Source organism: Ictidomys tridecemlineatus, chromosome 3 (assembly GCF_052094955.1).
Source record: "Ictidomys tridecemlineatus isolate mIctTri1 chromosome 3, mIctTri1.hap1, whole genome shotgun sequence".
In the NCBI taxonomy this organism is placed as follows: domain Eukaryota; kingdom Metazoa; phylum Chordata; class Mammalia; order Rodentia; family Sciuridae; genus Ictidomys; species Ictidomys tridecemlineatus.
The window spans coordinates 75,439,924-75,454,980 of NC_135479.1; the positions used below are offsets into that span (position 1 = coordinate 75,439,924).

Below are 15,057 nucleotides of genomic sequence, written 5' to 3' on the forward strand. Positions count from 1 at the left end.
AAACCCTGTCTTTCATCCTCTGCCCCTGCCTAGGGCAGAGAGAGTAAGGAGGTAAATGAAGAGACTGCTGAGGAGCGGCTACGGCGGCGAGCTTACGAGCGGGGCTGCCAAAGGCTGAAGAAACGCATTGAAGGTCTGCACCCCGCTTCAGCCACTGGGTAGGGGGTGGGGAATTTGTGTGTATGTGTTTGGGAGTACTCAGCAGTGACCCCATGCCTGGGTTGGACTGGGAGGACCCTGGTGGTGGAGGAGGCCTGACCCAAACCTATCCCTCTTCCATCCCTGGGAGCCTGAGGACTGTGTTCCCACTGCATTCCCAGTGGTGGAAGAACTACAGGTCCAGATCCTGAAGCTGCTATTGGACAATAAAGATGATAATGGGGTGAGTGACTCCAAGACACCTGTGTGGGTCTCTGATGGGGAGGGGTACTTTATTGGGACCCAAACCCAGATGACAGGGGCTGGCTCATGGGAAGTTACAGCATTGAGCTCTTTCAGTTTGGGCCAGCATTCTCAGCTTATTTTAGCCTTTTTTCCCTTTCCTTAAAGGGTGAAGCTTCTAGATACATCTTCCTGACCAAGTTCCGAAAGTTTCTGCAGGAGAATGCCAGTGGCCGTGGGGTAGGTGTCCTCCAGGGCAGCCCTCAGTGGACTTCTGGCTGATTGTGTTGTAAGGGCTGCACCCTGGACTTCTGGCACCCCTTCAGCCTGCTGTATCTCTGCCTTGCCCTGCTCTGTTCTCTGCCACCTTTCCCTCCTGGGATCCTGAGCAGGTCCTTGGACAAGAAATGGGCTGGGCTGTGGGCTAGCACTAATGTTTTGGGTCCTCTGCTGACAGAACATGCCTATGCTCTGCCCCCCCGAATACATGGTCTGCTTTTTGCACCGGCTCATCTCTGCCCTCCGCTACTATTGGGATGAATACAAGGCCTCCAACCCCCGTGCTTCCTTCAGTGAGGGTAAGTAAAACCTGGCCCCAGGTCAGAAATACTGGAAAGAGTTAATACTCGTGTTAATGTGAAATGCTGAACTGGATGTAGGAGGCTGGTAGGAGTTGCCCCAGCTTCCTGCCCATTTGATTCATTCCCTACCTAAGGCTTCTCCACTTGGGGCTTCAAGGGCTCTGTGTTTCAGGACCATTGAGCCCATGTTTTTCTTACTATCCTTATAGGCTCCTGCTAGGTCTCAGTACTAGCCTACCCAGCTCCTTGTAGTCCTTTGTAGGGATACCTTTAGTGTGTTCAGGGGGGCCCTGTGTTTGGGTTGTAGTTTCTCCAGGGGAAAGTGGAAAATTTACCCACTCTGAGTTGGGGATATCTCATAAGTTTGGGGTGGGATCCTCTCTGCTTCTGAGTGGCTGGCTGTGCTAGACCAGAGTAGAAGGGAGTGTCATCCTACTAAGCCCTGATTGTTATCCCGGCCTCCCCAATTCCTTGTAGAAGCTTACATCCCACCCCAGATCTTCTATAATGGCAAGGTGGACTACTTTGACCTGCAACGCCTTGGGGGCCTCCTGTCACATCTTCGAAAGACCCTCAAAGGTACGTGCAGTTTCTTGGGCAGTAAACAATCCCACCTAGCCTGGTAGGGCTCTGCTGTGGGTGCTGACCTCCCCTATTCCCACCAGAGGGCGCCTGAGTCTCTCCACACACTCAGGGAGCTGCTGATCTGTCATGCCCCTGATCTTGGGTCTGGTACCCACTCCACTGGAAGGTTGGCAGTGCACTAACGAAGCAGAGGAGAGGTGTACTGATGGGACCATGGGATTTTGGCAAGGTAGGGCTGTTCAGGTGCTACCTGAGCTGCCTTCAGGGATGGGCACAGATTGCTCCAGTGCTGAGGGCTGAGGTATAGGGTACACAGGGCAAAGAGTTAGAAACAGCTCAGTATAGCCAGGAAACAAAAAGCAGCTGGTGTGCTGGGGAGTAAAATGTGAAGTAGGGAATGGTGGGAAATGAGACAAATGTGAGGGCTTTGGGTGCAAAGCAGATGTGGACCCATTCCAGGGGCAGCTTTGGAAGGCCTGGACAAGGCATGGAGTAAGATTGGGGGCTTTGTTATAAGAATCTCCCTCTGCCTGCCACGGTATGGAGGACAGAGTGTGGGAATTGAGAAAGATGTCAGGGAGGTCAATTGCCCAGGCAGTGGAGGAAGAGGAGAAGGGCATAAGTGAAAGGAAAAAGTAAATGGTGATCCCAGTCCTGCCAGAGTTTGGGTCACTAGGGAACTATCATGGAAAAGGACTGCAGGATGACAAGTTTTGTGTTAGAGATGCTCAAGGAGCAAGGCATGGGTTGGTTCTGTTAGCTGTTGGCATAGAGATGAGGAGGAGCCTGGGATGAGGCTTGGCACCCTGGGAAGTGTGCAAAGTAGGGCAGAGACATAAGCAGCCTGGGACCTACTTTTTTTTTTTTGGTACTGAACCCAGTGTGCTTAACCACCGAGCCACATCCCCAGTCCTTTTTATATTTTATTTAGAGACAGGGTCTCACTGAGTTGCTTAGGGCTTTGCTGAGATGCTGAGACTGGCTTTGAACTCAAGATCCTCCTGCCTCAGCCTCCTAAGCCACTGAGATTACAGAATTGCACCACCATATCCAGCGGGACTTACTTTTGTTTATGGGACAATCAGTGTAGGAGAGGCCCTAGAGAGCATGATATCACAGGAAAACACATGGGGACCAACAGGAGGGTGTGATGGGGAGTGCCTCCTGCCACAGATTACTGTGAGATGAGGAGCCCTTGGGGTGCAGAGAAGTCTGGGTTTCTCTTGGCAAAGGGCAGGCATAATAGGACCCTGCAAGGCCTCCTTCCCAGCTTGCCAGTGTTTTCATTATCCTGGACTGTTCTGCTCATGGCCCCTCATCTTACCCATGGCCTGAGACCCTCCTGTCCTGACATTCCTTCCAGATGACCTTGCTTCCAAAGCCAACATTGTGATTGACCCACTGGAACTCCAGGCAGCCACTATGGATGACCTGGACGAGGATGATGAGGCAACCCCAGCTGGGACCCAGGTGTGGCAGTAGGGGGCTTTTGCTTTATCATCTATGTGGGGATGTCATACCAGGCTGCTTCTCCGCCATGTAGGAAAGGGTCTTCTTACCAGGCAGGTTCCGTTGCTGTGGGTGGAGGCATGAACTTTTCATTCCCATTCAATACCCCCAAGAATCAAGGAAGCTGTAAGTGGGCCTTGGTCTGGGGGGGCTGAGTAGCCTCTGGCCTCCTCTCTCTACCACAGCGCCCCATGCAGGCCCTGGCCATTGGGGGAGCACTGCCCTTGCCCCGGCCTGGCTGGCTCAGTTCTCCAACTCTGGGCCGAGCCAACCGCTTCCTCAGCACAGCAGCTGTGAGCCTCATGACCCCACGGCGGCCTCTGAGCACCTTGGAGAAAGTGAAGGTCCGCACGCTGAGTGTGGAGCAGAGGACCCGTGAGGACAGTAGGTGTTGCGTGGGGCCTGAGGGATCTTTCTGTTGTGTACAACTCCCCACCTTGGGCAAAGCCAAAATATATCCCCATCCCCCACTCTGCCTGGCAGCATCCTAAGGGCACAGGAAGAACAGTCTGAAGGCAAGAAATCAATGCTACAGAAATAGGTCCTGCCACTGTGAGGCCTTGCCCTGCACCTCATTTCCCTTTTATATTGTTACCCCTGCGGGTCCCTCCTTGGGTAAGGAAAGGGGAGAGAGGATCATCTCTCCTGCTGTGAGGCCCATCCAGGCTGCACAGGTTTAGGAGAAAACCAGGATGCCCCTGTCCTGACTCTGCCCTCCCCTGACTCCCTAGTTGAGGGCAGCCACTGGAATGAGGGCCTGCTGCTAGGACGGCCCCCTGAGGAACCTGAGCAGCCCCTCACCGAGAACTCACTGCTGGAAGTTCTAGATGGTGCCGTCATGATGTATAATCTCAGCGTCCACCAGCAGCTAGGCAAGGTCTTGCACTGTTGGTCTATGCTTGTTGGGTGCAGGGTATTCTGCATGGTGTGGTCGGATATGTATGTGCACATATGTCCATGTGCCAGCAGGGGTGCCTATTGCAAGACTGTGCACATGAGCACATGGCACAGCAAGACTGATTTATGCCTTGCCTCTGCTGCTTAAGGCTGACTTAGTTTCCTTTTGTGGGAGACTGACCTAGGCCTAAGGTTGGGAAGTTTATTGTACTGGAGTCTAAGCTGAGTCTGAATAAGCCTGACTAAGGTACCCAATAGTCACCCTGGACATGTCCAATGTTCTAGATGGTTGGTGTATCTGATGATGTCAATGAATATGCGATGGCTCTGAGAGACACGGAGGACAAGCTTCGCCGGTGCCCTAGGCGGGTAAGGCCTAGGCAGGCAGGCAGGTCTTGGGATGGCAGGTAGTTGCACATGGGCAGCTTGCTTACTTGGGGTTCCCAGGGCATCCCACGGAGAAAATTTGGTTCTGGGGCTGCCCCTTCAGTTTTTATTCCACCCCTGCCCTGACCATACCAGGGCAATGAGAGAGGCTGGCAGCAGGGATGGCCATAACCTGAGCTCTATCAACCAGCTGCAGCCTGGTGCCAAGGTGCCCCTGCTCCACCCCCTTTCCCCCCCACCATCCATTAAGTGCTGATATTCACTATGCTCCTCATCAATTATGGATCTACCCTGAGTGCTTCCTTGGCCACTTGCAGAGTCAGCAGGAAGCAAGCCTGGCTTCCCCCACTCTCAGAATCCCTCTGCTTGCCTAGCCTGGGTTGGGCTTCCCTGGCAGATCTCCCTACCCCCACTGTTAATAGACCCCTGGGCCTGATCAGCTGCTTAAGCTGCAGTTTTGGCATTGAGTCCCTGCGGTGTTCCAACCAGGGCCTTACAGACCCCCAGCTGGGCCTTAATTCCTCATCCTGAGAGGACAACGATGGCCTTGTTCTGGACTTGCTTAGGGTCACCAGCCAGTCAGTGGCAGAGGAGAGTTTTGAAAGTGAAATCCAACCCCTTACCTACTCCTGGCACTAGGAGGCTATGTCCTGATGGTCTTCCTTTCTTCCTGGGTGGCAGAGGAAGGATATCCTTGCAGAGTTGACCAAGAGCCAGAAAGTTTTCTCAGAAAAGCTGGACCACCTGAGCCGCCGTCTTGCTTGGGTTCATGCTACCGTCTATTCCCAGGTGAGTAGGCATGGCCTTAGCTAGCAACTGACTTCTTCCCAACCTCACTATCTGGCTATGGGTTGGGCAAGGTTATGCCAGACCCTTCATGCTCTCTGCCTTTTTGGGCCCTGGGACACATGAGTCCCTTTAGAATCCCTCCTCCCACCCCATGCCATTTCCTCTGTGCCTCTCATGCCCCGAGGGACCATTTCTGACCCCCAAAATGTTCATGAATCCTTTTGGGAGACAAGTTCTGACTCTACATGCCTTTCTTTTTTCCTTGTCCTTCCTCAGTCCTGGACAACGCCTTCTCTCCTAGCACATTAGGGCTCTGTGACCCTCCCTGAGCCTTCCCTTCTTCACTTGTCATCCACAAGGCTGCTGGCCTGCTCATTTTTCTTCACTTGCTCATTCATTTGATAACATAAATCCAAATGCTAGAGTATGCCAGATGCCATCTTTGACGATGAGTACACACAGCAACTAATCAGAAAGATGAGCCTCTGCTCTTCCAGATACTGGACCTGGTGGGTTACTTAAAGGGACTCTGCACTCCTACTGGGACTGAAGTTTGACTCCAGCCCCAATCCCAATCCTTCCCATTTGTTTCTTCTCGAATCTGTATTTTCCCTCCCACCAGTAGGATATGTGTGTGCACATGTGTCCACATGCCGGGCTGTCCCCTAGGCGTGACCCTACTCAAGAACTAGGCAATCAAGGCTTCTGGTGTCCCCATTTCCACTGTGCCATCTGTGCTTTGGTATTTCTCCTAGTGGCATCTTCCCCAAATCTAAATCACTTCCACCTCTTGTTCCTTCCTCTTATTGCGGAAGGTAACGTTTGCCTTCAGCCCCATGAAGGTGATCAGTTCAGGGAAACTTCCTTTTTTTTCCCCACCACTAAGATTTCATACCTGCCTACTTCCCTAGGCAATATGGCCATCCCCTCCCACACTGTCTTCTCAGGATACTTTCTTTCTTTTTCTGTTTTTTTTTTTTAGTTGTAGATGGACACAATATCTTTATTTTTATTTATTTATTTATTTCTATATGGTGCTGAGGATCGAACCTAGGGCTTCACATGTGCAAGGCAATCAGTCTACAACTGAGCCACAACCCCAGCCCCTCAGGACACTTTCTTTCTTCCCTCTCCACCAACATTGTTTTTATAACTGTAGTAAAATATACATGACATAAAACTTATCTTTAGCTGGGCACAGAGGTACATACCTGTAGTCCCACCTAACCTTCTGGATAGGTAGATTGCTTGAGTCCACAAGTTAGAGACCAGCCTGAGAAATGTAGTGAGACCCCACCTGAAAAAAATTTATAAAATTTATAATCTTTTTTCCTTTTCAGTGCTGGGGGTGGAACCTGGGGCCTTGCTACTGCTGGGCAAGCTCTTAACTACTGAGCCACACCTCAGCCCACATCTTTTTTTTTTTTTTAATATTTATTTTTTAGTTTTAGGTGGACATAATATCTTTATTTTATTTTTATGTGGTGTTGAGGATCGAACCCAACGCATGTCAGGCGAGCATGCTACCGCTTGAGCCAAATCCCCAGCCCCATCAGCCCACATCTTGAAGTTATTTTTTTTAATATTTATTTTTTACTTGTAGTTGGACACAATACCTTTATTTATTTATTTATTTATTTTTATGTGGTGCTGAGGATCAAACCCAGGGCCTCGCATGTGCTAGGTGAGCGCTCTACTGCTGAGCTACAACCCCACCCCTTAATTTATTTTTAATTGTTAAGTATACTCACATTGTTGTACCAATCTTCAGAACTCTTTTCATCTTGCAAAACCTATTAAATAATAACTCCCCATACCTCTTTCCTCTCAGCCCTAGCAATCCCCATTCTACTTTTTATCTCTGAATTTGATTACTCTTAAGTATCACATAGGAGTAGAATCGTACAGTATTTGTCTTTTTGCAGCTGGCCTATTTTACTTAGCCTAATGTTCTCAAGGTTCATCCATATTGTAGCTGGTGTTAGAATTTCCTTCCTTGGCCTGGGGATGTGGCTCAAGCGGTAGCACGCTCGTTTGGCATGCGTGTGGCCCGGGTTCAATCCTCAGCACCACATACAAACAAAGAAGTTGTGTCCGCTGAAAACTAAAAAATAAATATTAAAAAATTCTCTCTTAAAAAAAAAAAAAGAATTTCCTTCCTTTTTTAAGACAGAATGGTATTCCATTGTATGTATATATCACATTTTGTTTATCCATTCATATTTAATCATAGACTCTTAGGTTGCTTCCACAGTTTAGCTATTATGAATAATGCTGCTGTGAAAATTGGTATACAAATACCCCTTCAAAAACCTGTTTCCAGTTATCTTGGGTATATACCCAGAAGTAGAATTGTTGGGTTATACGGTAAGTCTATTTTTATTTTTATGAGGAGCTGTCATGCTATTTTCCATAGAAGCTACGCCATTTTACAACCCCACTGACAGTACACAAGGGTTCCAGTTTTGCCTCTTGCCCGCGAACACTTTTTTTTCATGGTAGCTCTACTAATGAGTGTGAGGTAGTAACTCATTCTAATTTGGATTTGCATCTCTCTAATGACTGGTGATGATGAATACTTTTTCATGTGTATAATGTACATCTACATTATCTTCCAAGGAGATTTATCTGTTCTTGTCCTTTGCTCATTTTTTAAAAATTATTTATTTATTTATTTATTTAGTTAGTTTTAGGTGAACAGAATATCTTTATTTTTATGTGGTGTTGAGAATCGAACCCAGTGCCTCATGCATGCTAGGCGAGCGTGCTACCACTTGAGCCACATCCCCAGTCCCTTTGCTCATTTTTGAATTTTTGTTATTGTTGAGTTGTAGACTTTCTGTATATTCTTTTATCTTTTTTTTTTTTTTTATATTGGAAATTGAACCCAGGTTTACTTAATCACTGAGCCACATCCTCAGCCCTTTTTTTTTCCCCCTATGTTTTATTTTGAGACAAGGTCTTGCTAAGTGCAGTAGGGCCTCGCTAAGTTGCTGAGGTTGGTCTCAACCTGTGATGCTCCTGCCCCAGCCTCCAAGTCATAGGCATGTTCCACTTATGCCTGACTCTGTATGTTCTTGTTATTCACCCCTTACCACGTATATAGTTCACAAGTATTTCTTCCCATTCTGTTGGTTGCCTTTTCACTCTATTGATTGTATCTTTTGATACAGATGTTTAATTTTTACATAATCCAGTTTATCTATTTTTTTTCTGTTTGTTGCCCGTGCCTTTGGTATCATATCCAAGAAATCTTTGCCAAATACAATACCATGAAGCTTTTTCTCTGTTTTCTTTTAAGAGTTTTGTGGGTTTGAGTCTTATGTTTACATTTTTTATCCATTTGGGTTAATTTTATGGTATAAAACAAGTGTTCAGTTTTATTCTTTTGCATGTGACTATCGAGTATTCCTAGTGCCATTGGTTGAAAAGACTGGCCTTTTCCCATTAAATGGTCTTGGCACTCTTGTTAAAAATCAGTTGAGGGTTTATTTCTGGACTCCCTGTTCCATTTCATTGATCTATGCCAGCACCACACTGGTTTGATTACCATAGTTTTGCCATACATTTTGAAATCAGAAAGTATGAGACCTCCACAACTTTGTTCTTTTTCTTGAGTATTTTGGCTACTCAAGGTCCTTGAAATTCCATATGAATTTCTATTTCTAAAAAAAATAATAGTAGGGATTTTAATAGGAATTGCATTGAATTGGTAGATTCCTTTGGGCAGTGTTGACATCTTAACATATTTAGCTAATAGTTCATGAACACAGCATGTTTTTCCACTTATTTGGAATTTTTTTTTTTTTTTTTTGGTGGTATCAGGGATTGAATCCAGGGTGCTCAACCACTGAGCCACATCCCCTCGTTTGTATTTTATTTAGGCACAGGGTCTCACTAAGTTGCCCAGGATGGCCTCCACCTTGTGATCTTCCCACCTCAGCCTCGTTGCTGGGATTACAGATGTGTGCCACCACACCTGGCAGAATCTTTAATTTCTTTCAGCAGCAACATTTTATAGTTTTCGTGGAGCTTCAAGTCTTTTTGCCTTCTTCAAGTTGTTTATTCCTGTTTTAATAAATGGAATTGTTTTCTTGGTTTCCTTTGTTCATTGTTAATAAGGAAACAATTGATTTTTGTGTGTTGATTTTGTATCCTGCAACTTTTCAGAATTTGTTTATTCTTTTTTTTTTTTTTTTGGTATCAGAGTTGAACTCAGGGATACTCAACCACTGAGCCACACTCCCAGCCCTTTTCTTATATTTTTATTTAGAGACAGGGTCTCACTGAGTTGCTAAGTGCCTCGCTTTGCTGAGGCTGGCTTTGAACTCACAATCCTCCTGACTCAGCCTCCCGAGCCACTCGGATTACAGGTGTACACCACCACACCTGGCTCTTGTTTATTAATTCTACCAGGTGTATGTATGTGTAAAATCATTAGGATTTTATACATGTAAAATAATTTTACCACTTTCTTTCCAATTTGTATGCCTTTTATTTCTTTTCTTGCCTAATTTATTCTGGCTAAGATTACAGTACTTTGTTGAATAGAAGTGACAAAAGTGGCAACCCTGTCTTTTTCTTGGTCTTAGAGAGGGATTGATGCCAGGCTCACTATTGAGTGTGCTGGCAGATGTAGGCTTTTCATACAGAGTCTTTATTATGTTGAGCTGCCTTCTTTACCTTTGCATCTTTAGACTCACTCATCTGTAATTTTGAGAAGTTCCTTTCATTATTAAAGGAAAGTGTGTGAAGTCTTTTCCTTGGTCCTGTACCTACCTTCAATCCCCTCTCTTCTTTCTCTGTCTTAGTCACCTTATCTTCCCCCACCTCTTGGCCCTGCAGAGGCTCTTTGACTCCTCTGATATAGTCCTGCCAAGTTCTCCCCCAAGCTTGCTGGCAGTTTCTTTCTCCATTGATTAGACCCTTAGGTATATTATTGCCATTGTCATCCTCACCTCAGATTCCATCTTCCCTGGCCATCTGTGGTAGCAAGATGCCTACTGCTCTGAGTGGGCCCAGACGCATACCTCTGACTCCTTGATTTTATCTCCTTGGGTTGTTGGGTTTTGGAGCACCTCAGAGAGCTGGTATCAAGTGCAGATACTGTAGTTCCACTCTAAGAGGTGTATTTGCTATGGTCTGAGCTGGGGCTGGGGGCCTCATTCTGGCCTATGTCCCTTCCTATGATCCTAACACAGACTTATGGGAGCCACATTGTGGGGAACAGTGCCCTCAGCAGGTTTCATCTCTTTTCTGTGGCCACTCTTCCACTAGCAGTTATGTTGCTCCCCACTTTTTCTCCTTTGATCTCCAGACCAAAATTTACTTGCCTCTTTACATAATTTCTTTCGGGACACCACCAGGTGCCTCATGCTCCTTTTCTCCTAAACCACACTCCCCTGTGCTCTGCACCAGACCTGCTTCTCCTCTAGTACTTTTGACCTCCATGGAGGCTCTACTACCACCAGATGTGTGGGTCCCATTCTTGGTGTGACATGTCCTTTGCTTCCGTATTTTATTAGTCCATTCCCCTTGTCATGCAGTCATTTTCTCTACCATTTTGGACCTGCGCAAGACTGGTATCCTCATTAAGCTGTCCCCACTTGTCCCTGCAGCCCCTTTGTGCACTGGGCAGTGCTTCAACTCAGACTTGGTCATATCATCCTCTAGCAAACCAGAATTCCTGTCAGGGTCATAGTGCTGCACTCTCCAGTTTGGATGCTTTCCTCTTGCCCTACTGACGACTTGATCACCCCTGCTTGAGCCACTGCTCACATTTCTGCAGTCCAGCTCTCACTTCTGATGTCATTGTCCTAGTGAGGCATTACCAATTCCCAGACCAGATAATGTATCCAGGACCCTTCCAGTAAAAAACCTAACACCCTGTACGCCTCCTGCAGGAGAAAATGCTAGACATTTACTGGCTACTGCGTGTCTGCCTACGGACCATTGAGCATGGTGATCGCACAGGTTCTCTCTTTGCCTTCATGCCTGAGTTCTACCTGAGTGTGGCCATCAACAGCTACAGTGCTCTCAAGAATTATTTTGGTCCTGTGCACAGCATGGAGGAGCTCCCAGGTGATGGGACCATTCAGGCTGGGAGGGGATAGAAAGGGGCCTTTAGTGTGACTCTCAGGAGCCCTGATCTGAGCCATATGTGGCCTTGCAGCATACATCCACAGGACAGAGGGAAGGTTGGTTCTATCCCATGGTCCTCCCTGTATCAAGTTCACATTTACACTCTGCCTTGGAATCTGCTTCTCCCTGCTACTGGAGGGAAAATAGATGGTGCAGTGGGACCCCTGGTTTCTTCTTCCTGATGCTATTGAGCAGCCTTGTGGCCCCTCACCCAAGCACCCTGACGCTAGTCACAGTATGTGGCAGTGGGTCAAGGGCAGACTATCTTTGTAAATTATAGCAGGAGGTGGGGCCCTGCTATAGCCACAGAGGATCCTGTGCTTCTCCAAGATACTGATTCTAGGCTGGGCCTGGCATTTGGTTTCTGGATCAGGCTGTGTGAGCTGCCAGGCCCCAACCCTGCCCTGCCCAGGCCTTGGTGCAGGCTTTGTCTTCAAAGACACAATTGTGAGTGTCCAGTGACTTTGATTGCTGAGTCAACAAATGGGTGTGTTAAGATGAGTTTGAGTCCAGATTAGGCCCTCCCCCCACAGTGAGTCTGTGCCTTACCTTCCCCAACTGCTAGTTTGAGTGCTCTACCCAATGTCCCCAGGTGCCAACCCAGGTCCAGATTGGCTTTTGGAGCTAGCTCTGGAGCCTACTATCCAAGCCCACCCACTCTGCCAAGGGTCATGTCTGTCTCTGGAGCCCCTGCTCCCAGCCAGTGGTTTTCTCCGCCCACCCTTGCAGGCTATGAAGAGACCCTGACTCGCCTGGCTGCCATCCTTGCCAAACACTTTGCTGACACACGCATAGTAGGCACTGGTGAGGTGTCCTGCAGAGGGCCCAGGGAGGTGGGGATGGGATGGCACCTCTGGTGGGCTGTTTTCTGTGTATATTGTGGCATGGGGATAGGGCTTATGCTGGGCACCTGCTAAGGCATGGCCTGTTGTGGCAGACATTCGAGACTCACTGATGCAGGCCTTGGCCAGCTACGTGTGCTACCCACACTCTCTGCGGGCTGTGGAAAGAATCCCTGAGGATCAGTGAGTAGGGGGTTGGGGAATCACACCCTGTCCTGCACAGCACTTTGCCCTGCCTCACCATGTGTCTGCCGCCCCTCACCCTTACAGGCGTATCGCCATGGTGAGGAATCTCCTGGCACCCTATGAGCAGCGGCCCTGGGCCCAGACCAACTGGATCCTAGTGCGGCTCTGGAGGGTAAGCATGACCTTAGGGGGGCTGCTGAGGCTGCCTTTGGGGGGAAGGTAGCTCTTTCCCACTGACCTCAGCTGGCCCCACCCCCAGGGCTGTGGGTTCGGGTACCGCTATACACGGCTGCCACACCTGCTGAAAACCAAGCCAGAGGATGCCAATTTGCCCAGCCTCCAGAGTAAGTATCCAGGTTGGGCATATTCTGCCTGGCAGCCTCCTGAGCAAAAAAGCTTGGATTTCCCATTGCTCTTGGATTCTTTCAGACTCTTCTGCTCCTACCAGCCCCTCTTTTGGACTTGTGTTGGCTCCAAACTCCATTTGTCCCTTGGGGCTTGCATTTTTCCTGCTTCTTCCCAGTTTAAGGATGCTCTGGGACTACTCCCTCTCACTCCACGGTTCCATTTGTATTCTTTGAGCCTGTTGCTTTGCAAGTGTCACAGTGAAAAGGTGCCATTTTTACCCAGGCCGCTGGAGTAGAGACTCTATCCCTTGCCCTCTATGCCAGCTCCTTGACCTCCAGGCTTGTCACAGCACTATGTGCTTCTGCTCCTTTGGTATCTGCTGGTGCCAGACAAAGGGCTTAGTTTAGGCCTTGCATCCCTGAGGCAAGATATGCATAGGCTGGAGATTGGCCAGAGCCCCAAGGGATGATCATGGGGCTTCCTGGAGTAAGAGGCATTTGGTTGGGAGCAGAGCCTATGTGTGGTCTCTCTCCTGTGTCCTGCAGTCTCTTGAGCTACAGGACCTTCATTAGACCTGGCCTAAGGTCTTAGTCTGACCAGCCTGTACCCACTGTTCTCACCATGCCTGTTTCCCATTGCAGCCTGTGCTTTGGTCTGAAAAAATGACCTCTGAGAGCCTGAATGCCTTAGGCAAAGTCACACAGCAAGTCCTTGCCAAATATCTCAGACCTGCCTCTAAGGCAGAACTGAGCTGCAAGTGGAGAATAGCAAGGAGGCCAGATCTTTTCTGTGGCTGAAGGAACTATTGATTTGCATCTAGAGGAGTGGTGAGATATACTGAGACAGCTGCAGCTGAGAGCTCTAGTTACCACTGTCTGTCAGCCCAGACTTGGCACCCACCACTTCAGACACATGTCAAGGCGAGGCCAAGGGCAGCAGAGGAAAGTAGAGGACAGCAGGGCACAGAGTAGATTCTTGGAGAATCTGTCCTCAATGCTAGTGGGGAAAAGTCTAAGTTGCTCTATATCTGGCCCTGTCTGATGGGCATGTGACTCAGAACTTGCTGGGGTCAGGCTGCAGCTGTATAACTGCCCTAGGCCTAGGGTGGATGATGTGGTATGGGGCTGGACACACCTGCAGCTTTTGGTTTGCCCCAGAGAGGGAGGGGACAGTTGAGCTCTAATCCTCAGGTAGTTCTGTACCCTGACCTGCATGTTTCCCAGGAGCCGTCTTTCTGTTCTTATACCAGTGGGTGAGGACAAAGGCAAACAGTTAGGAATACTGTCCTGAAGTCCTTGATAATGTGCCTTCCCATCCGCTTGCAGAACCCTGCCCCTCTACCCTGCTGCAGCAGCACATGGCAGACCTGCTGCGGCAGGGTTCTGATGTGGCACCCAGCTTCCTCAACAGTGTCCTCAACCAACTCAACTGGGCTTTCTCTGAGTTTATCGGCATGATCCAGGAGGTAGGCCATGGTGGGGCCCTATGGGCCAGGGTGGTAAAGGGACCAAGGTGTGGACCTGGGTTGTAGCCAGGCCTCTGACTGCTGCTTGCCTACCTGTTGGCTGCACAGATTCAGCAGGCTGCTGAACGCCTGGAACGAAACTTTGTGGACAGCAGACAGCTCAAGGTATGTGCCACCTGCTTTGACCTCTCAGTCAGCCTGCTGCGTGTCTTGGAAATGACCATCACACTGGTGCCTGAGATATTCCTTGACTGGGCCCGGCCTACCTCTGAGATGCTGCTGCGGCGTCTTGCACAGGTGTGTCCATCTAGGGCAAGGAGGGTAGGATCCTGGGTATACCCCACTGGTGAGCTTATCCATGTACAAAAGGCTCCTGCCCCCACAGCTGCTGAATCAGGTGCTGAACCGTGTGACAGCTGAGAGGAACTTGTTTGACCGTGTGGTCACCCTACGACTACCTGGTAAGAACCTAGATGCCCTGCACCCCTACACAATAGGCCTTGAGTCCTCTGCCAGGAGCATGATGCCCGATTCTCTATTCTGCACCATGACAGCTAGGCTCAGCACCCCCAACCCAGCTTGGCCCTTCTGTAGAGTGGACAGAGAGAAGGGTTGATGGCATCAGCCAGGCCTGGAGCCTCTGCCACAGGAGCATGAGGGAGGTTCATTTTCTTCCTTCCCTCCCCTTAGGCCTAGAAAGTGTGGACCACTACCCTATCCTTGTGGCAGTGACAGGCATCCTGGTACAGCTCCTGGTGCGTGGTCAAGCCTCAGAGTAAGTTTTTGAGACTCCCATGGGAGCTGGGCAGGACTTCCCTGTACCCCAGTTTCCTTATCTTATAAATGGGCCTCACTATCAGGTTTTAAGGTAGAGGGAAGGTGGTGAGATGTAAACTGCTTAAGTAGGTGACAGTGGCAGCTGCTCTGGGTTGAAGAATCAAGGACC

General features: G+C 48.8%; 1 protein-coding gene across 9 annotated transcripts in view; it reads left to right on the plus strand.

Moving 5' to 3' along the window:
- Rnf123 (ring finger protein 123) overlaps positions 1 to 15,057 on the plus strand; it is a 29,173-nt gene that overhangs the window by 9,858 nt on the left and 4,258 nt on the right. For all 9 annotated transcript variants that reach the window (XM_078043187.1, XM_021727478.2, XM_040269714.1 and 6 more), the window contains 19 exons: positions 34 to 133; positions 321 to 382; positions 550 to 621; positions 839 to 959; positions 1,440 to 1,541; positions 2,911 to 3,017; positions 3,242 to 3,440; positions 3,788 to 3,933; positions 4,239 to 4,322; positions 5,022 to 5,129; positions 11,033 to 11,210; positions 12,000 to 12,074; positions 12,208 to 12,295; positions 12,383 to 12,470; positions 12,558 to 12,642; positions 13,972 to 14,111; positions 14,220 to 14,408; positions 14,497 to 14,572; positions 14,802 to 14,886. In XM_078043187.1, the coding sequence (XP_077899313.1) occupies positions 34 to 133; positions 321 to 382; positions 550 to 621; positions 839 to 959; positions 1,440 to 1,541; positions 2,911 to 3,017; positions 3,242 to 3,440; positions 3,788 to 3,933; positions 4,239 to 4,322; positions 5,022 to 5,129; positions 11,033 to 11,210; positions 12,000 to 12,074; positions 12,208 to 12,295; positions 12,383 to 12,470; positions 12,558 to 12,642; positions 13,972 to 14,111; positions 14,220 to 14,408; positions 14,497 to 14,572; positions 14,802 to 14,886 (2,105 nt within the window). The remainder of the gene's footprint in view (positions 1 to 33; positions 134 to 320; positions 383 to 549; positions 622 to 838; positions 960 to 1,439; positions 1,542 to 2,910; positions 3,018 to 3,241; positions 3,441 to 3,787; positions 3,934 to 4,238; positions 4,323 to 5,021; positions 5,130 to 11,032; positions 11,211 to 11,999; positions 12,075 to 12,207; positions 12,296 to 12,382; positions 12,471 to 12,557; positions 12,643 to 13,971; positions 14,112 to 14,219; positions 14,409 to 14,496; positions 14,573 to 14,801; positions 14,887 to 15,057) is intronic.